This window comes from Dryobates pubescens, chromosome 7, assembly GCF_014839835.1.
Source record: "Dryobates pubescens isolate bDryPub1 chromosome 7, bDryPub1.pri, whole genome shotgun sequence".
Lineage (NCBI taxonomy): Eukaryota > Metazoa > Chordata > Aves > Piciformes > Picidae > Dryobates > Dryobates pubescens.
Genome location: NC_071618.1, coordinates 18,028,971 through 18,051,985, shown reverse-complemented (window position 1 = coordinate 18,051,985; position 23,015 = coordinate 18,028,971). Strand labels below are relative to the sequence as shown.

Genomic DNA, 23,015 nt, shown 5'->3' with positions numbered 1-23,015 from the left:
TCTTTTCTCACTAAGTCTTCGTAGACTGCACCACAGTATTCAATGGAGTCTGCTTTCTGCTGATCACAGTTGTAAATCCCCAGACTTAATGTAGATTTTTTTTTCCTTACACAGTGTTAATTTCTATCTTGACTTTAGCACTGCAGTGATTCTGAAATTTTGTAAGTCACTGTAGCCACAGTGAATCCCTGTGTTAAAAAAGCTTTCACGTTATAGTATTAGCCAAGATTATAAGTCAGCATGTCCCTGAAGCTGGCACATGCATGAATGTCTCTGAGCAATGACCACATATTTAGAATCTGGTATCCCAGAGTTGGCTGTGTGATGACTCCTGGCATTAGTGTGAATCATTTAATCACAGCAAACAGACATGTTTTGCCAAAGGTGTTGCCATCTCTGCCTTGCTGTCTGCAATGCCCTATTTACAGGCCACAGCAGTCATTCAGTTATTTTCCAAAGGAGGTTTAAGAAGGTTGACAAGTGGAGCCTGAAGAAAGACAGAAGCAATGCCTACTTTTGTCAGATGTGTTTAAAGAACTACTGTACATGCTTAGTGAATTTCTTGGGAAAACCTAAGCATTGTATAGCAGTTAAAGGACCTTAACAGAAGAGAGGGTTACATATTTCCTCCACATGCCATGGGCTCAGTTTCTACTAAGAATACATTTCACAAGCCAAAATTTAGACATACTTAATGGTTCAGGCCTGAATAGAAAAAAGGCACAGAACCAGTGAAGTCTGAAAACCTTTCAAAAAAAGTAATGCTTGCTCTTCCAAAACCAACAGCTAGCACAGACTGGAATTAGTAGGTTGCAAGTGACATAACTTGTATAAGGTTCTAGTACTGTGCTTCAGTAGAGTTACAAATTATTGAAAATACTAACATTTTCTTAGCATTACCTAGACACATAATACTTTTAAGACAGATTCTGCTCATTTCCACTTCAGTCTCTTTCAAGTTCTATTCAAGAACTTTTGCAAATAAGTTTTCAGATTAATTTCCATGTTGTATATTGTAAAAATTTCAGCAATATGAAGCTTATAATTATCTAGCTATTTTAAAATAAATGGATTTTCATTTAAGTCATCACATTAATTACTTGACTTTTAGCTTAGAAGATTTATTATACTGGCTGTATATATTGCAAGGAATAGGGGTTGCTATCTCCAAATAATACATGGGGAGAGGCTGAGGGAGCTGGGATAGTTTAGCCTAGAGAAGAGGAGGCTGAAGTGTGGTTGTGGCCAGGAAGAGGTTGGTCTCTTCTCCCAGGCAACCAGCACCAGAACAAGAGGACACAGTCTCAAGGTGCACCAGGGGAAGTTTAGGTGCAGTGAGGAAAAAGTTCTTCACTGAGAGAGTCGTTAGCCATTGGAATGGGCTGACCAGGGAGGTGGTGGAGTCAACATCCCTGGAGGTGTTCAAGAGGGGATTGGACATAGCACTTGGTGCCATGGTTTAGTCATAAGGTCTGTGGTGACAGGTTGGACTTGATGATCTTTGAGGTCTCTTCCAATCTTGGTGATTCTGTGATTCTGTGATGAAGTGAAACTACCCTCACTGAAGTTATTTTAAGTGAGTTTTTCATGTTCAGCACTAGAGGTTCTGCATCTCTCTCCTTGGCTATGTTGGGAGTTCAGGTTATACTCTATTTTTCTTTACCTCCAATAAACTATTTCCTATCCAAATAAACAAACTTCTCTAGTAAAGTGCTGCAATAGCAACAACGAACTTGACTAATGGTAACATAAGATTGTACCCTACTAATATATCCATTAACACTTGCTTGTTTTCCCTGCAGAATTTTTCCGAGAGCTTCTGGAGAACGCAGAAAGATCGTTAAATGACATGTTTGTCCGTACATATGGTATGCTGTACATGCAGAACTCAGAGGTATTCCAGGACCTCTTCACGGAGCTGAAGCGATATTACACAGGAGGCAACGTGAATTTGGAGGAAATGCTCAATGATTTCTGGGCTCGGCTGCTGGAGCGGATGTTCCAACTCATAAACCCCCAATACCATTTCTCTGAGGACTACTTGGAGTGTGTAAGCAAGTACACAGACCAGCTGAAGCCATTTGGAGATGTACCCAGGAAGCTGAAGGTTCAAGTGACTAGAGCGTTCATTGCTGCACGGACCTTTGTTCAGGGGCTGACAGTAGGCAGAGAGGTTGCAAACAGAGTATCCAAGGTAATCAAAAAATCAGGGGATTTTAAGGCTTGAATTTGTTTCAAATTTGCTCAACAATTGAAAAATCATCGTACACTTCCTTTTTTAATATAAGGGGGTTGTTTCTTACGTTGCTTACTATGCCAACTGATATATACATACTAAGGTTATAAATAGGGCCAACAATTTGTTTTTTATTCTTTCTGGAGATACTGACATAATGCTAATTAGAAACTATTTCTCTGTGATTAGGACAGAATGAAATACCAATATACATCAATGTTATAGCATGGTAGTTATTGTCATTAATGATTCAAAACTGGTTACATATATAAAAGACCATGATTATTACCGAATGTAAATGTTTCAAGCATATTTGTGCTGCTGTTCATTAGGGCAGTACAGCCCTCACAGCATTCATTCATCATGCAACTGGGTGATGGATTTTGTTAGAAATGTCTAGCCATGTTTTTGATGAGAAAATAGACGAATAGTGACACCTCTGGATCTTGAGCTTTCCCAAAGGACAGTTTGACTCACATTTATTTTAGTTTTAATTATTTATCTATGCAAATATTTGTGACTATTACAGTGCTTGAGGGTTTCATATAATTAAAGATATGTAAGAAGAAAAAAAAAACAACCAAAACCACACACAAATAACCTATCTGGGTTCCAGAAATGTGCCTGAATTACTTTTTTCTTATGCAGTATTTTAAACTCAAGTATCATTTTCTGAATTGCTGTTCAAACTAGACTCTTGCTCTGTGATCTGGATATTTCACAGTCCTCTCAAGTATATCTGGGCCTTAACTGTATTCTGAATTGCTGTAGTGAGTTCTACTTAAAAGTTCCCAAATGCTCACTTATGAACAATAAGAGCATGCATGATTTTGATAGTTGCCTTATGCAACACTTTCCTGCATTTGCAAGTCAAATACATTGATCTTTCTCAAGAGGACTGGCTCACCTTCTTCATTTAAACCACAGCAAAAGGTGAGGTAAAGGTAGAGCCAATACATTGTACAGTAGACTGCAATTCAAGTGCTCAATAGATGAGACTTCTAAACTTTTTTTATCCTGTATGATGTGATAGTTTTCAATTACAAATTGAGAAGCCATGAAGCCAGAGAGGTAGTCCTCAAGTGAGAGCTTGATTTTATGTATAGAAGATTGCATGGGAAGAAAGGGTCATTTGGTACTCAAAAGTCAGTGAATGAAATATATGATCCTGGTTACTCAGCTAGAACCAAGGTCTCTTCCTCCTAAGTACCTTCCTGGGCTTCAGGGTTGCCTTCTCTTTCTGGCACTGTCAGTTCTTGCAATGCTTTCTGAACAGTGGCAGGGCATCAGCATGAAATCCCAGCCCACCTAATCTGCTTAAGGGCAGATATGGCTATTTAGCTGCCAAGTGTGCAGAACACATGTTTCTGCAGATGAAGATTTCATCTGAAGAGCAGCGATGTCCCAGTGAGTCAGGTTTTAAGTGAAAGTGCTGAGAAGTGATGTCATTGTCACCAGTAGGCATTAGGTCTTGATGCATCAACTGGATCAGTCTGTAGGGAGTAAACTGGGTAATTTGTGTAACAGATGTGCATTTTGTCAATCCCAAACAGATGAAGGTATGAACTGTCTGCTGAGATATCACTTTCCCTGTGTATGTGCATGGCTGTAGAGAATGTGCAGGTGTCTCCCCTCTCACATACCCAGGAAATGTTTTCATCTCATCTGCTGGGGTTTAGGCACATAAGCCCTTCCAAGAAAAGGGTTTATCACAAGGTAACGGAATTGTCCTTTAATTTATGTCTTATAATGATAACTACTAACTCTGTAATCATAAAGTGAGCCTTTTTGTAGTGTCACTTGAGGATGATAACAATAGCTCAATGATGTTTCTGTTTTGTTTGGTTGTTTTTTTTCTTCTGACATGAAAGTAACACTTTGAAATCTTCAAAAGCATTGGTTGGTGCAAGATACGGTACAGATTCTTTTCTTTATATATACATAAATACTGGTACTCTTATTAGTATCTAGAATACTATATTCAGTTTGGAGCCCTTCCTATATATGAAAGGTACTGCCAAACTGAAACAAGTTCAGTGGAGACCACTGGCATGATCAAGACTGGGTTACTTGTTCTGTGAGGACAGGCTGTGTGACTGGGGCTTGTTCAGCCTGAAGAAGAGGTGACTTGAGAAGCACCTAGCAGCAGCTCCTGGGGCCTATAGGGAGACAATCAAGGCGATGCAGCAAAGCTCTTCACAGTGGCATGTGATGAGATATGATGGGTGTGAGCTGAAACAAAGGCCAGTTCACCATGAGGATGATAAAATAGTGGATCAGTTGCCCAGGGAACCTGTGCAGGCTCTATCCATGAAGGTCCTATTATACAAAGCCCTTTGAAGTGACCAAGTCCTGCTGATCTGAGCTCAGATCTGATCCAGCTTTGAGAAGACTGTTGGACTAGAGATCTCCTAAGCACACTTCCAATTCAAATTCTCATAGAATCATGACCATTAAAGGTCATCTAATCCAGCCTTTCTGCAGTGATCAGGGATATCTTTAACTAGATCAAGTTGCTCAGAGCCCAGTCCAACATGACTTTGAATGTTTCAAGGGATGAAGCATCACCTCTCTGAGAAACCTGTTTCAGTATTTCACCATGCTTGTTGTAAAAAAAAATAATATATTATATTTACCCTTCTCTTGTCATAACTGGTCATGCTGAAAACTTTGTCCACATCTTTCTTATAGGCCCCTTTTATGTACTTAAAGACTGCAATAAGTTTTCCCCCAAAGCATTCTTTTCTCTGGCTGAAAACCCAAACTCTCTCAGCCTTTCTTCAGAGGAGAAGTGTTTCATCCTCTTCTGGACCCACTCCAGCAGGTTCATGTCCTTCTAGTCCTGAAACTCCAGAGCTGGACACAGTACTTCAGGTGGGGTCTCAACAGAGAGGAGTAGAGGAGCAGAATCACCTCCCTTGACGTGCTAACCACACATCTTTATGATTTTTATCCTGCAATCCCATTAAAAGATTAATGTAGTGAACATTTTTGCTTAAGCATAGAATATCCTTTGATTAAAGGGCTGACTTTACCATTAAAGTCTCAGTATCTGTATTCATACCCACAGGAAATAACAAATGATTGCTAGGTTTAGGGGCCTTGTGCCATATGCAGCCTGGTGAAAGAGATGTGAAGATCCTCAAGTAACATGAAGTGTTCAGGTTTAATAAATATCTCATGGAAAGACTGTGATTACTCCGAGATCCAAGGTTTCATGACCATATCATAACTGTGGGAATTCACACTGGTCTAGCCACTGTAGAAAATGGAAAATTCTTTTCTTCAAACACCGTTTTTAAAGACTACAAATATTCCTTAGAGTTAGCACACAATTTTGTAACCAAAAGAGAGAGACAGGTAAATATCTTTTTGTGGCTGTTTTGGAAGTCATCCAAATTCAAAACATTTAGTATTCATTGTACTCTAATATTGAGAGATGCTGTGGTAAAAATGCCACATCTGAGAAATGACAAGAACAATAAAAATAAAAAAGCCAGAAAAAAATGAAAGAAGAACTATTGCTGTTCTTTTACAGAAATCTTTCTCCATTGTCTAAACCTGCTGGATACAGGGGACATGTGCTAAATGCAACATCACATACTAAAAAGACTTATGTTTTTTATTTGTGGACCCATTATCTCACCAAACTGCCACTGTCAAAAGCCACCCATGTGGAAAAATGTTAAGCCTACACCTTAAACACTGTGAGAAGATTTATTAATGAGAAAGTCAGCAATAGCATCTCCTTTGGGCCTTTAATTTACTTTGTCAGCCTCTTCTGGCTCGTTTCTGTAAAGGACTTGATGGGTCACACACTCGGAAGGAATTGTTCCCTATCTAATGTCAGGGATGCATCTTTTCTGCAGATTTCTCTTCGGGGGGTTGTAATGTTAGTACTGACTAAAGTCATTGCAGTCAGTTTATTCTTTGCAAAGGAGTTATTGTCCCTTTTCTTTCCAATGAACTATGCACTGAAGCATGCTCGAAGTAGGCAAGGCATACCACAGTAATTTTCTTCTTACAGTAGTGTTTTGCAATCTGCTTATGTCAGTGAGATTACAATTTAGATAGGCCCCATTTATGTAAATTGGAAGGGAGGATGGTTAGGACGTCTTTTTTGGTTATTTTTTTTCTAGTATTATGTTTCGGTTGTAAAAGGACACAGTTACATTCTGTCTATCTAATGCTGTGCAGCTTTAGTTGAACAGTATTTTCATAATCCCAAGTCAAATTTCTTGTTGCTCATTGCAGAACTATGTAAAAGTAAGCGGTATGACTTTGTCTAGATGCTACTTGAACTCTGACAAGTTTGTGGCCCTGATGATTTTCCTGGGGACTCTGTTCCAGGGATCAGCCACCCTCTCAGTGAAATAGTTTCCATAATGTCCCTTCTGAAATTCTGCTGATGCTGCTTCAATATATAATTCTGAATATATAATACTCAGTATATAACTAGTGCCATGTGGGGCACACCAACAGTCTGTTTAGCTGATTTTACCTCAATGCCTGGCAGTTTTAAGGTCAGTGCAAGAGCAAACCTTCTTACCTGGTCTACTTTCTTAAGCTATAGCTAGGAGGTGTTTATGGACATTTTGAGCTACAGGGTCAGACATAATTGGTAAAATTTTATCACAGCTGTTTCCACCCATTTGTCAGATCCTAAAAAATCTGTAGAATAGGCTTTTCTGCTTTGTTAGAAAAAAAAAAAGGGGGGGCTAGCTTTTTCTTTTCCCCCATAAAAGCAGAGAATGTTGAAATGTCAATGTTTTTAAATGCATTTTGGTTTTCTCATTTTTTTTTCCTGAAGAAAAAGCAACACACACAAAACAAAACAAAATCAAAACAAACAAAAACTCCACCAAAACCAAAACAACCAAACCAAACCAAAACAAACCCCTCCACACAACCAACCAACCAAAAAAAAAAGACATAACCAATAAAACAAAACAAAAACAACAAAAAAAAACAACCCCACAACCACCACAACCACAAACCAAAAACACAAACAAAACCTTCCTATAAAGCTGTGGGTTTGTATTTACTGTTAAACTGAAGAAGCCACAGAAAATATTTCTGAAGTTGCTGCCAGCTGTGATTCTCAATAATGTGGAAAAAAAAAAAGACATATGAATATTTTTCATGTTAATCTTTTACTATGTCTAAGCTCTGGCTACTTTACAAGAAAATACTGCTAAATTATTCTCTCTGACTCCCAGAAAAACATTCTCAGTGATCATAATACTGTCTTTGAACTGTCACTGAGTGGTAGAAAACGTAAGCAGAAAAACAAACGGGGAGGTTAAAGCAACTAAAATTTGAAAAGGAGAGGGTCTGTACAGCTTTTAGGAGCTTATGATTCTTGAAATGATTTTCCCAAACGTATTCATAACTCAGTTAAAACAATTATAAAGTTTGTTGTAATGGAGATTTTTTTTTTCCAATAAATAAGGAAGGGATCTGTTCCAAACATATGTGGAAAACAGAAATAGCTCCCAAGAAAAAGATTAGGACTGAAACAAAGATTATTTCAAATCTCTAACTGGATGCAGATTTTCCCAAAATACTGTCCTAGTTGGTACAAGCAGTCATTTCTGTTACAAGGTGTTCTGTCAGGATAGCCTTCCACTCCAAAAAAAAAAAAAAAATGTATTGGAAGCATTTATTTGCCATATATTTTTCATTGCAAGTCATATAAAACAAGATAAATTTTTAGGTTCTTTTTTTAATATTTAGTGAGAATAATTTGTCAAGCCTGACTTGTGTTGATTTCACTTTTTAACCTGGGTAAATTCATACTGAGAATAGATGTGTTTAGTACAAAAAAAAAAATATATATATATATATATATATATATATATATATATATATATATGTGTGTGTGTGTGACTGGTCAATCCTGTCTGAAACCAGAGTTGTTAGCCAGCTGTCATTACCCAAGTGCTTCTGAAGAGCTCAAATTCAACCCAGGCAGGCAGCTACAATTCCATCAGCTCTACACTGCCTGACTCACCAGGCAATGCAGAGGGCTTTTATTTACATAGATCTAAGAGTTTAGTTATTGTTTGCTATATTTTTTTTTCTCTGAGCTTGGCTGTTTGTGTTATTTCTCTGAATTTGACCACTTTCTTCCCATTATATACTGGGATAAAGACAAGAAGAATTGTTCTCAGTTTGACTTTGCCTTTCACACTTACAAATTCATGCTACTGGCAATGAAAGTAGTTTTTATACAAGGACTAAAGTGAAGCTTAGCTCAGGGGCATCATTAGGAGCAGTTAGTGATTGTGTTAGTGGCATAAACATCAAAGATTTGTGACCCAGCCACTGAGAACTTATTTCATTAATGCATTTAAATATTAATTATCATTTATTGCAAAATAGAAAAGGCTGTAGCAATACTTTTCTGATTGTGTGGCAGAGGCTATATGTCTCCATCTTTTTAAACCAATTAAAACTATTCTTCCCCTGAATATTATTAAATTATGTTAATATCAGACTTCTTATTAGGAACCTGGTGATATATGGACAAAGTGAAACAAATTCAGTAATACAATTATAAGGTTAAACCCAAGATGAGTAGTGAAAAGCAGTCTTTAGTAATTGCCTGTGATTACTTCTACTCACAGAATGCTATGCTACTGCTTTTCTAATATGCTAAATCAATATTCTTACAAACTCTGCTTTTCATGGTTTATAAATAAACATTGGACAGTTTGTGAGAGCCATAAATAAAGGTCAATATTGAATGTCACACTGACTCAGAATGTAATTATTGCAGGAACAGGGAGAGAAATATGACATGCTGATAAGTCGTAATTAAAAGCCAAAACGAATAGTACTTGAATGCTGGAAAATGTGATTTGTGGGGTGTGACAGATAAAGAGCTACGTGTCCTGTATATTTTGACTTCATTGGATGAAGAGATTTGGCTTGTTAAAGTCACAGAGGGAAAGGAGATCTAAAATGAACTATGGTTTTTTGCTAAATTTTAATCCTTAGTTCAAACTGTTTAGGAACTACCCAGCTGAGCAAGCATAGCTTTTATGATTGCTTCTCTGTCTATTGTTTTAAGGTTTATGGAGTCATTCATTCTTTAGGTTTTAACTGAATTAATATATATCTTTCCAAGAGGTAGTCTTTTTTTAACTCTTCCTGTCCCTTGGTGTTCTTTGGGCAAGGAGTCCAGGGATTTTCCAATTCAGGAAGTTTCAGGGCTCAGAGATGTCTGTGACATAGATTGCCTTGTGGGAAGTATCCTTTGAATTGAGATTCAGTTATGCAGGAAATCTTTCCTCCTTTATTGGCAAGAAAAGAGACATAAACTATTCTAATTAATTTGCAGACACATCAGATGCCTTCCATATCTCCTAGACTTCCTGCAGGTGCACTGATATATTTTCCATTTTAAGTGCACCAAAACATCAGCTGTCCCAGAAGACCCCCTCAGGAGAAAAGGCCTAAAATTACTCCACCAAAAGAATAATGGAGGCAAGAGGTCTGCAAAAGCTATGGTCCATGACCTATCGACCAGAACTGTCAAATATAATCCAGACTGACCTCTCCATTTCTTAGGTCTTTACGTTTCATTCATCTAGATTTAAATTGATCTTAATAACTCACATTTAACTGATTCATACTGCTCAATAAGACATTCAGCCTTGCTCAGTATCCCTTAAGTAGGTCTATCAACCTGGTTTGTTCCTACTCTATACCATTCTACATGTCACAATTTGCAGTTAGTCCTGTCTTCCTGGATTCTTTGTATCATTCATATGCAAAGAACTTATGATTACAGTGATTTTGTTCAGTTTGTGCCTTTTTTTTTCAAATGTCTATGGCACAGAAAACAACCTTTAATTCAGCTTCATATGAAACTTCTTCATATACATCAAGAACCAAAATCAATGTATTTTAGTTTAACAATGTCATTAAACACTGGCATGACACATTAGAAAAATAATTATTCAAATCAAGGTTTCCTTCAGGATTGCAGAAAAGCACATTCTGCATACAATTCTTTAAGGTTTTCATACCAGTTGTATTTTCCACCCATAAAAATGCTGATGTAGTGTGGTATCTGTAGAAGCTGTGTAAAGTGGAAACATGGAACTTTTTCAGAGGAATTCCTAGAGCAAAGGAGTTATCCTAACACGTCACAATACACAGCCAAGCCATGACAAAGGTAATGATGAAGCAGCAAAGCTCACCTAGGAGCTTGATGACCTTGCTAGATTTACTCTTTTGTTACTAATCTTAGAGTAGATTTTACACTTTTGCTGTTTTAGCATGGACAGAATTTAGAGGAATCAAAAGGAAATAAGAAGATTAAAAAAATCTGCTGCTGAGCAATGCAAGGAGATCTATATCACCTTACAACATGCTGACTTCTTAGAATTACTCTTGTTACATATTGTCTTAATCCTGTTTCAAAAGCAGTCTATGGAAGCACTTTTTTCCACTTACATTTTGATAAAAGCAATTAATTTTATTTGTCCTGTGAGCCAGAAGCATGAAAACATTTTTTTTGATCTTCAGGCTTCTACAAAAAATGTTAGTCAAGGAAATACCTAATTTACCTAAAACTCACCAGGAATACTAGCTGGCATTTAAATGTGTATCTGCTTAAGTATTTAAGTCATGAGCAATACATTGAAAAAGTCAGATTTATTTGAGACTCTAATGAAGCCTGAAATCAAAGATGCGCATCTAAGTTCAATTCTCAGTTAAAAGGTCAGTGACAGTTGGCTGCATTGTCTCAAAGAAAATAAAAATGGTATGAATATAGGGATACAAAATGAAGTATTTCATTGTTAGAAAAAATAACATTTCTGGTTAACATCCCCCAGTGTCTGCTTCTTATGGGAGGTGGGTTTTTTTATGCCATAAACTAGCCTATCCTTCTCCCCCTCTTTCTTGTTCTTTTTCTTTTTCCTTTAATCTCTTAGGAATAATTAGTGTACCAGATAAAATAGTGGGAAAGTAGAGCTCTGAATAACATTAGGAGGATTTAGTTGACCTTCGCTATACACATGTGTCATGATTACATGTCCAAGAGCACAAGGTAAGCATATAAGGAGAGGATTTTAATTCAAGAAATTCTGGGTTATCCTTTAAAATGGTTTGCCATCCTTTGACTGCTGGCATGTAAGGTCTTGCCTTTCCCTAACACCTCAGTGCAGTTTTAGCCTGTGAGCCACTTCCCCATTCTTGAAAATGGTTTTGCTTTTAAAACTGCCAGAGTTGTTTTGATGTTCAGGTCTGCCTCAGTACTGTGCAGGTTTGGCTTCTGGTCTTTGATTTCAGAAGTCTTATCAATGTTACATGAAAACACCACTGGAGAAATTACTGGATTTATTCAGGAAGCATATACAGAATCCCCACTTCACTCCCGCTTACATGATTATCAGTATTGCCAAGCAACAGAATTGCATCTACACTTAGCTTTTGTACTTTTCGTCTCATGATTCTTTCATTCATGTCCATGTGTTGACATTATCTGTGGATCCAAAAGCAAGTGCGTGTATAAGGCAATATCTGGCAAGCTGACAAAGCTAAGCATGGTTAGTACCCTTGTTTCACATTTTCTAAGTGTTCTCCATGCTGAATTGTTATGCCAAAGCATCAGTGGTTTTCTCCACAACAGAACACGCTGGTCTAATTGTTCTCTTTCAAAAGGAAGTTTTATGTATCCAGTTGGTAGAAGGAAGCATGAGCCACCAAAGATATGGATCTGAATTTCACAAAAGTAATATTCAATGTCTAAGTACAAGAAAGAGAGAACTTGCAAACTGCATTCTTCTCTTCAGCAGTCAATAGTACTGCCACTCACTGTGAAGTTAAGGCACCTTGTGGCAGCTGTTAACAACCCTGGTTTTGAGACATGACCCAAAACAAGTGAATGCATGTTGATCTAAGCACTTTATCTTCTCTATCTAGGGAATGCTATAATTGACCAACTTTGATTGGTGGCATCTAAGCTGTATGAAATCAAACAGCTCAGGTCTAGGAGAATTTACACTGACATTTTCTTCAGATAAAGGGAGGCTATTTTAACGATCAGTTTGAAATCCAGCAGAGAGACAATTCAAGCCACACTGTGACCTTTAATCCTGGAGACCTTAAATTAACCTCAAAGAAGTAACCTGCAACCATATAGAGTATAGGAACACTGAATGGAAAAAAAGTGCAGAAAGATCCTAGCAACCTATCCATCATGCACAAGATGTAGTTTTTTAGGAAACCACCTGCATATTTTTCATCATCACACATCTCTTTGTAAGGAACAATGCACATCTACTTTTTAAGAAAAGCATATGGAAACAGAAATCACAAGATGAACCACTGTCAGAAACTTTCACACTGATCCTCAAAATCCTTTGTGAGCCCTCAAGATGTTTCCTGGACATATGTGTGAGGTTGGAAAAATCATAGAATCACATAACGGTAGAGATTAGAAGGGATCACTGGGGATCATCTAGTCCAATGCCTCTGCTAGAGCAAGTTCACCTAGAGCAGGTTGCACAAGATCACATCCAAGAAGGTTTTGTGGATGTACAGAGAAGGAGGGTTCACAACCTTAGTGCCCAGTCTATTCCAGTGCTCTGTCACCTTCAAATTAATTTTTTTTCTTTAGGTATATCTTAATTCAATGCAAATTTCCTGTTGCTACACAATACATATTATTCAGTATTTAAAAGTAAGATAGAATGTATCAACTGGAACTGAATGCACTTCAGGATTTCACTTAAATCAGAGTAAAAATTGTGGGTGAAGACCATTTGCAGATTAATTTCTGCCCTGGGAGCTCCAAACCTATCAGAGAAAGCTGTCTGCCAATCTCTTCTATTGTCCATTTACTTTTTATTTCTTTTTATTGTACAGTCTTGTTTATATAGAGTGGTGGTGAATGGTGCCACATCCAGCTGGCGGCCAGTCACTAGTGGTGTGCCCCAAGGATCAGTGCTGGGCCCCATGCTCTTTAACATCTTTATTGATGATCTGGATGAGGGCATCGAGTCCATCATCAGTAAATTTGCTGACGACGCAAGCTGGGGGCAGGAGTTAATCTGCTGGAGGGTAGAGAGGCTCTGCAGAGGGACCTCGACAGGCTGGGCAGATGGGCAGAGTCCAACGGCATGAGATTTAACACATCCAAGTGCCGGGTTCTGCACATTGGCCACAGCAACCCCATGCAGGGCTACAGGCTGGGGTCAGAGTGGCTGGAGAGCAGCCAGGTAGAGAGGGACCTGGGGATGCTGGTCGATGGTAGGCTGAACATGAGCCTGCAGTGTGCCCAGGCAGCCAAGAGGGCCAATGGCATCCTGGCCTGTATCAGGAACAGTATGGCCAGCAGGAGCAGGGAGGTCATTCTGCCCCTGTACACTGCACTGGTTAGGCCGCACCTCGAGCACTGTGTCTAGTTCTGGGCCCCTCAGTTTAGGAAAGATGTTGACTTGCTGGAACTTGTCCAGAGAAGGGCAACAAAGCTGGAAAGGGGTTTGGAACACAAGCCCTATGAGGAGAGGCTGAGGGAGCTGGGGTTGCTTAGCCTGGAGAAGAGGAGACTCAGGGGTGACCTTATTACTCTCTACAACTACCTGAAGGGAAGTTCTAGACAGTTGGATGTTGGTCTTTTCTCCCAGGCAGCCAGTACCAGAACAAGAGGGGACAGTCTCAGGCTGCACCAGGCGAGGTTTAGTTTGGATGTGAGGAAGAAGTTCTATACAGAGAGAGTGATTGCCCATTGGGATGGGCTGCCTGGGGAGGTGGTGGAGTCGCCGTCATTGATGGTTTTCAGGAAGAGACTTGATGGGGTGCTTGGTGCCATGGGTTAGTTGTTTAGGTGGTGTTGGATTGGTTGATGGGTTGGATGCAATGATCTTGAAGGTCTCTTCCAACCTAGTTTATTCTATGTATTCTATGTATTCTATTCTATACAGTTACAGAAATATTTTTAAAGTGTCCAAAATTTGAGACAATATTTTATAAAATAAATGTGGCTGTGTTTGGGGTTTTGTGGGGGTTTTGTTTGTTTGTGGTTTTTTTTAAGGGGTAGGAGGAGGGCGGGAAAGGTGAATATTAAACTTTAAGTGTCTGGGATAACCCCAAAGAGGGAAGTCCATATCCTACCTTTAATCCGATTTCTCAAAACTCTTTTTGAGAGGAGTTTCTTCCAGACTTATGTTAGTACTGAGACACTGTGAATGTACCTATAGCAGCACAGTATGTATTTTTATATGAAAAGGTAAATTCCTTACTTGAGATTCAGTCTATGTCTCCATCTGCCTCCTCAGACTTTCCATCCTGAAACAGTAAAAAATACCTTAGCCTTTGACTTTAATATGAAATTGATCAGGGTCTGATTGTTCAAATCTGTATAAAATCAGGTAGGAAAAAAGTTTATTAAGGCAAAGTCCTTTACAGGGAAACTTGAGAGCATACTGATGGAAAATTATTACTGAAGAAATCTGGTTTGAATAACAGATTTTATATCAAGAAATGACCATATAAAGGCATAAAACAGTTAACTATGAGTTAACATAAGTAAAATGTTTGTAGATTATCAGTATGTGTAGTTAAGTTCACATTAAATCATCATCAGTGAAATTTCGGCTCTGTGATTTAGTTGAAATACACTGTAAAGTTTTAATATGGTTCTGGAGTGTATAGCATAAGAGACGTCTTCTGAGCTAGGGACCACTATGTTCACAGTCCCTAAGGGCAATTCCTGTGCCCTGTGGCAATTCATTATATATAGAGAACCAGAATAAATTGTATGCATGAAGAAGGGGGGAAACAATCACTTCTCAAACTGGATTGGTAAATTTTGCTCACTCTACTGAGTGAACTGGGTGCCAGGGTTTGTCTGCTACCTGAGGACTGGTACAGACGCAACACATATACGACAGCGCTTAGAGTGTATCTGTGGAAATGGATTGAGATCCATAATCTGTTTTTTATCCATCAATTATTTATCTGCAAGAAAGCTTGTTCTCTTATCAGTGAAAATGTTCTGTAAACCATTTTGTGAACAGCAACTACAGAGTGACAACACAAAACACTGCAAGAGAGGTGTTGGAAGAGAAAGCTCTACTAGGGACTGAACTTTTTAAAGTTTTGAACATTTCTCTTTTATCATCCCTTCTGCAGAGATTCAGTGCTACAAGGACATTCCCTTAGGCAGTATCAACACAGTGTGGAGGTTTATGAGCCAAGATACACATCAAAAAGAATTTTAATAAGCCTTGACAGATATATTGCATTAATAGTGCTGATGTAGTGAGGTAGGACCCACTCAGTGAGGTGTGTAAAGCACCAAGATATTCTTACTGCTGGTCAAGACGTGACATAGAACAGATTGTCACTTAGTGAAAGAATGATATGTGCTGACTAAAAGTATTGATTTTCTTTTTTCATGATCAAAATTCTTTTCCTGGTGACTGTATATTACTCCTTAGTAGGAAGAGTAAGAACCTATAAAAGAAAGATTAGATTTCCATAAAGTGAATGAGATTACTGCTTAATGTAGTAATGATCAATCACAGAATCACAGAATTAACCAGGCTGGAAAAGATCGAGATCATCAAGTCCAACCTGTCACTCAGGACCATATAATCAACTAAACCATGGCACTAAGTGCCTCATCCAGTCTTATTTTAAACACTTCCAGGGATGGTGACTCCACCACCTCCCTGGACAGCCCATTCCAATGGCCATTCACTCTTTCTCTGAAGAATTTCTTCCTAACATCCAGCCCAAACCTCTCCGGGCACAGCTTGAGGCTGTGTCCTCTTGTTCTGTTGGTGGTTGCCTGGGAAAAGAGACCAACCCCACCTGGCTACTACCACCGTCCAGGTAGTTGTAAATGACAATAAGGTCTCCTCTGAGCCTCCTCTTCTCCAGGCTAAGCAACCCCAGCTCCCTCAGCCTCTCCTCAGAGGGCTTGTGCTCCAAACCCCTCACCAGCTTTGTTGCCCTTCTCTGGACACGTTCTAGCAACTCAACATCCTTCCTAAACTGAGGGGCCCAGAACCGGACACAGTTCTCAAGGTGTGGCCAAACCAGTGCTGAATACAGGGGCAGAATGGCCTCCCTGCTCCTGCTGGCCACACTGTTCCTGATACAGGCCAGGATGCCATTTGCCTTCTTGGGCACACTGCTGGCTCGTGTTCAACCTACTGTCAACCAGTACCCCCCTGGTCCCTTTCTGCCTGGCCACTCTCCAGCCACTCTATTCCCAGCCTGTAGTGCTGCATGGGGTTGTTGTGTCATCTTGTCTTCACAGCCATGAATGCACACACATACAGATTCATGGAGTTCCATGCAGGGAACTAAAGCAAAGGGAGAATTGACCATGTTATATGAGGGTTGAATTGGACTGTATCCTTCATACAAATTAAAAGTTATTGTGATCCACACACCTGTGTTTATGCTTAAATGTATTTCAGCATACAAATGGAAAGAGAGAGCTAGAGTGTGTATGTACATATGGGCACACAATCTAACTGCATGCAGGTAATAGCATACAAATTTTGCTATCTGAGCTTTTTAAAACTGCATAAATTTACCATCTGATGGCTATTTTTGCACTCTGTGGAGTGTTAATATATATGTGCAGAGATCTCTGAAATCACTTTTTTGGTCCAGGATCTTTGAAGGTAATTTTAATACAGAAGAAAACATGTACAGAACAAGTAGAGAAAATAACTTGAGATTTTATGTGCCATATACCTACTTTGGTAGAGTAGGTAGCTTTAGTTTTGTCTTTTGGGGGTCAAATCTGACTTAATACTGAGATTCCCACTGCCTTGCTCATTTTTATCAATAAGAAAGAACTTGAGTCTGCTAAGCCGTCAAGTTGACATTTTTTAAAAACAGCATGAAAAATGCATCCTAATTCTAATGGAGCTCTTTTTGACTCTTCCACTTTACCTGTGTGTGCTTGCAGCATGGTCAAAAAGGCTTGAGAAGTAAAATATTTCCTAAATGCTCTAAGATACTAAAATATAAGGATCTGTTTAACATGAAATTGGCAAATAGAAAGGTGTGAGAAAAAGAACAGAATTTGAAAGTGCTTGTGAAACATGAAAATGCTTACAAATGTATTTATTATCAAGAACAGTTAAGGTCTTAGAGGGCAGAATATTGAATCAGTTAAGAAGTTGCTAAGAACCAGAATGCTTGATATTAAAAAAAAATAAAATTAAAAAATCTCCCCAGCAAAGAGGGAGCAGAGAGAACCATTAGTGGACATTCAGTACATGGACCAAGCCAAGAAAAATATTGCCTGATAATGTGGACATCCCATGAACATAATGAGATTTCCTCTACACCTGAATCGGTCTTGCCAACATTTGTAATAAATATCTTACATTTTTCAATTTCTTTTTTTCACTCAGCTGCAGAAAACACACCTGTGCATTTTGCTTGTAATTTTTTATTATTTTTTTAAAGTAACTTCTGATTCACATTTTCAAATAACTGTTTAGGTTGGTGTTTATTTCTCATGGTCGGGATTTCATCAGAGAAGTTAAGAATAGTGTTGATGCACTCCGTAAGAGCCAAAACCCATCAGATTAAACTCCCAGTTATTAGCAGTGCGTGTTGTGACGGAACAAGGGGTGATGAACCAAAAATAAGAATAAAGAATAAACCAGGTTGGAAGAGACCTTCAAGATCATTGTGTCCAACCTATTATCCAACACCACCAAATCAACTAAACCACGTACCCTATCAAGTCTCCTCCTGAACACCTCTAATGATGGTGACTCCACCACCTCCCCGGGCAGCCCATTCCAATGAGCAATCACTCTCTCTGTATAGAACTTCTTCCTAACATCCAGCCTAAACCTCCCCTGGTGCAGCCTGAGACTGTGTCCTCTTGTTCTGGTTGCCTGGGAGAAGAGACCAACCCCCACCTGGCTACAACCTCCCTTCAGGTAGTTGTAGAGAACAGTAAGGTCTCCCCTGAGCCTCCTTGGGCATGTGTTCCAAACCCCTCACCAACTTTGTTGCCCTTCTCTGGACAAGTTCCAGCAAGTCAACATCTTTCCTAAATTGAGGGGCCTAGAACTGGACACAGGACTCAAGGTGTGGCCGAACCAGTGCAGTGTACAGGGGCAGAATGACCTCCCTGCTCCTGCTGGCCACACTGTTCCTGATACAGGCCAGGATGCCATTGGCCTTCTTGGCCCCTGGGCACACTGCAGGCTCATGTTCAGCCTACCATCAACCAGTAGCCCCGGATCCCTTTCTGCCTGGCCGCTCTCCAGCCACTCTGACCCCAGCCTGTAGCACTGCATGGGGTTGCTGTGATAAATGTGCAGAACCCAGCACTTGGATTATTTCTCCTTGTATAACTTTTGTTCATCCAAATATACAACATCTCAGTGATTAGAAGCTAATTTTGCAGATGATGGATAAAGATTAAAATAAGACAGAATCAACCTTTCCTTTATACATAAAATGTACTGCTTCGTAATTCATTTTCCTTAACCCCGACTATAAAATATAGAACTGCTTCTGAATTTAAATGGAAAATGTCCTCTTTAATCTGTTGCTCCAAGTGTATGTAGATTATTCATTATTAGAATAAGGAGACCTTGTAAATTAAAGAACAAGTGAAATGACAAAAGAGGGGAGGATGCCTATGGTTTAGAGAGTTCGGCTGCTATGCATAGTTGGAACAGAAATTGGATTTTTTTAGCAATCATTAGAGAAAAGAACCTTTAAATTCATGTCATTATAACATAACTGTAAATGTTATAGTTAAGAAACTTAAAACTGTTGGTTAGTACCTTCTGAGTCAAGAGATACCTGACTATAGAAATTTAGTTCTGGGTGGTTTAATTTTCTGTCAGCATTACTATTATCAACTCATTCTTTTCCCAAGATAGGAATTTATATGCCAATACAACTAATTTTGTTCTGATTGCTGTCAAAGGTATTTCTTGAGTTTTTGGCATGAGATAATGATGAGGTTTTTGACCAGTTTCTTCTAATGAAATGGGGGGCACTTCCCTGTCCTTTTATACTGAAGGGGATCAGAAATAGATATTGGCACGTATCAGCCATAAAGCTTGTAAGAGTTGCTCCTGTCAGTGTCCAAATGGTGCTGCTGATAGGAGCTGAAAACAGATGTAATTTCAGTAGAATAAAACTGAGGGGAAAAAAATTGAGATAAAAATGGCCCTTGTTACAAGTGTCAAATTATTTAAAACTGGGACCAGTGCTGTTCAATAGATTCATCAACAACCTGGTTGAGGACATAGAGTGCACTGTCAGCAAGTTTGCTGATGACACCAAACCAGGTGGAGTGGCTGACACACCAGAGTTTTGCTGACATTCAGCAGGACTTGGACATCATGGAGAGCTGGGCAGGGAGAAATTTCATGAAGTTCAACAAGGGCACGTGTAGAGTCTTGCACCTGGGAAAGAACTCTATGTACCAGTATAGGGTGTGAACTGAGCTGCTGGAGAGCAGTGTAGGGGGAAAGGACCTGGGGGTCCTAGTGGATGGGAAGCTGACCATGAGCCATCCATGTGCTCTTGTGGCCAAGAAGGCCAATGGTATCCTGGGGTGTATTAGAAGGGGTGTGGTCAGTAGGTCAAGGGAGGTTCTCCTCCCTCTCTAATCTGCCCTGGTGAGGCCACATTTGTAATATTGTGCGCAATTCTGGGTCCCTCAGTTCAAGAAGGACAGGGAACTGCTTGAGAGAGTCTGGTACAGATGATTAATGGAGTGGAACATCTTCCTTACAAGGACAGACTGAGGGAGCTGGGGCTCTTTAGCTTGGAGAAGAGGAGACTAAGAGGTAACCTCATTAATGTTTATAAACACATAAAGGGTGAGTGCCAAGAGGATGGAGCATGGCTCTTTTTGGCGATGCCCAATAACAGGACAAGGGGCAATGGGTGGAAGTTGAGGCATAGGAAGTTCCATGGAAACAGGAGGAAGAATTATTTCACTGTGAGGGTGACAGAACACTGGAACAGGCTGCCCAGGGGAGTCATGGAATGATAGGTTGGACACAATGATCTTGAAGGTCTCTTCCAACCTGGTCTCTTCTCTTCTCTTCTCTTCTCTTCTCTTCTCTTCTCTTCTCTTCTCTTCTCTTCTCTTCTCTTCTCTTCTCTTCTCTTCTCTTCTCTTCTCTTCTCTTCTCTTCTCTGCTCTTCTCTGCTCTGCTCTTCTCTGCTCTGCTCTTCTCTGCTCTTCTCTTCTCTTCCTCTCTGGAGACATTCAAGACTCGTCTGGATGAGTTCCTGTGTGACCTGGTATAGGGTATAGGTGATCTTGCTCTGGCAGGGGGGTTGGACTAGATGATCTCTCAAGGTCCCTTCCCTGACATTCTGTGATTCTGTGAAAACGAATAGAATAGAATAGAATAGAATAGAATAGAATAGAATAGAATAGAATAGAATAGAATAGAATAGAATAGAATAGAATAGAATAGAATAGAATAGACCAGGTTGGAAGAGACCTTCAAGATCATCGTGTCCAACCTATCATCCAACACCACCCAACCAACTAAACCATGCAACCAAGCACCCTATCAAGTCTCCTCCTGAATGCCTCCAGTGATGGCGACTCCACCACCTCCTCGGGCAGCCCATTCCAATGGGTGATCACTCTCTATGTAGAACTTCTTCCTAACCTCCAGCCTATCCCATATCCCTGCTAAAAAGAATAAAAATTAAAAAAAAAAAAAGTGCAAGTAAATGTGTTAGTTGGATATCAATAAAGTTCTGCCTTGGGATTTTGTACTTCCCAATAGTTATGTTCCATTTAGTCAGGTAGATTTACCTTTGCATATTATTTATTTGGAGAAGGAGAGTGGTTGTTTTTTTGACACTGGAACCATAATGTTCATTAGAATTTTGTTGTTGTTTTTTGTTTTGTTTGGTTAGTTGGGTCTTTAAAGAGTAATAGATTGATGGGGTTTCCTTTTTGTTACAGAGCATGAAAGGAACATGACAAGGGAGCTACTGCCTCAGTAAACACAAACAGCCATTTTCAGGATGTGCTTGAGCATTTTAATGGGTCTCATCTTAAAGCATGTGGTTTAGCTAATGAGCAAATTGACTTCAGATTGTCCCATAAATTACATTCTGGTATAGCCAGAAAGGTATAAACTGATTTACTGTGGGAAAAATCACTTTTGCCTCAGGAAGTTGTGGGGGTGGTAAATGGTGTGTTTTCAGCCCATTTTTGTGGGGTTCAGAGAGGAGCTGTAGTTGAAAATAACAGTCTGCACTAATCTGGCTGTACTGTTGGGTGAAAGTACTGTTTGATCATGTTACCTCTTCTCTGCACTCTTGTCACCTTACTTCACAATGTAAGTAAGGACTTAAGAGTATTAAAAAAAAAAAAAATCAATATCAGTAATAGTTTCATCCATGTGCTCAAGAGAATAAAACTGCACATTTTGAAAAAACTTACTTTCATGGGAGAAGATAAACTACATAAATTGAAAGATTTCTTGCCTCTTTGTTGCCATATCAGGGAAAAAAAATGAAGTCTTCTTTTTCTTATACAAGTTTTATATTCTTTATTTATTATCAGGGGAAAAAATACCTCAGAAGCCTTGCAAAACTAAGAATTGCAGATGAAAGCTGACCCTTACTGCCTTATTTATTTTTATAGGGATTTATTCAGAATCACATTTCTCTGAACATGGAGGCCCCTCAGGTTAGCTCAGCTAGTCTCGTTCATTAAGCAAAAGAGTGTTACATCCTTCTACAGAATTTCAGATGATCCTAATTTTAGGTTAACCGAGGTTTGTAGACTTGGGGAGTATTTGCCATAGGCTTCTTCAAGACACAACATAAATAGAATAACCAAGAAGCAGTTCCCAACTCCAGTCACAAGAATTGACCTCATAATGTTGCTGTCTTTCTTTCCCAACTGTAAAGGCAAAAATAAGACTTATAAGTAATTTTTTTCTTCCTTCAGATTCTTTGCTTAATGTTAGGTTGGAAAAAAATCCAACCTGTCAATATTAGTATATCATATCATAGTTTGTAACCACTAAGTTAGGGATTGTTAGGATTTTATCATGGATTCTTGCATTTACATAATTCCTCTAATTAAATAACTTACAATTGTTAATGACACTTTATTCAGTACCTATTAGTTGGTCATTGTGGAAATTATTTCTGACAGGAGAACAGACCAAGGCAATGGTTTTCTGTCGAAGTCAGCTGGTTTGAAGGCAACAAATGTGCAATTTTAATGCAGTTCTGTGTTTTGCACTGCATTATCTGATGTGCTAGCAGAGTTGACTGAATAATGAAAATAGATCATTGAATATGTTTGGGTAAAAGTAGACCAACTTTACTTCATTGAAAGAAGTATTTATCAAAATACTTTGAAATCTTCAGTTTTGTAAATTAATTAATCACAGTACTTATGTGAGGAGCCTGCTGTTATTTGGTCAGCAGCTGAAGAATTTTGTTTTGCAATAAAGAATGTAAATATATAGCTAAATAGTCAGATATAGTGTTATGCAATTAAAGTCTGTATTTACAGTCTGTAAATATGTCAATGGTAACCACAATTTCTTAAATTCTGGTGTGTAAATGCTATTGAATACTGAAGATGTCAACCAAAATATAAATAGATCAGCATCAGAAAACCATCTTGAATCTCATAACCTGCATAACATGCAATGATATTTCATCAGATATATTGATTTGAGTTATGACATGGGTGCCTATGTTCCAACCATGAAACTTGTTGAGTAATGTTTTTGCTGGTTTTATCACAACCTGTACC

General features: G+C 38.9%; 1 protein-coding gene across 1 annotated transcript in view; it reads left to right on the top strand.

The window, feature by feature from the left end:
* GPC6 (glypican 6) overlaps positions 1-23,015 on the top strand; it is an 816,126-nt gene that overhangs the window by 457,454 nt on the left and 335,657 nt on the right. The window contains exon 3 of the mRNA XM_054163055.1: positions 1,803-2,194. Coding sequence (XP_054019030.1) covers positions 1,803-2,194 — 392 coding nt within the window. The remainder of the gene's footprint in view (positions 1-1,802; positions 2,195-23,015) is intronic.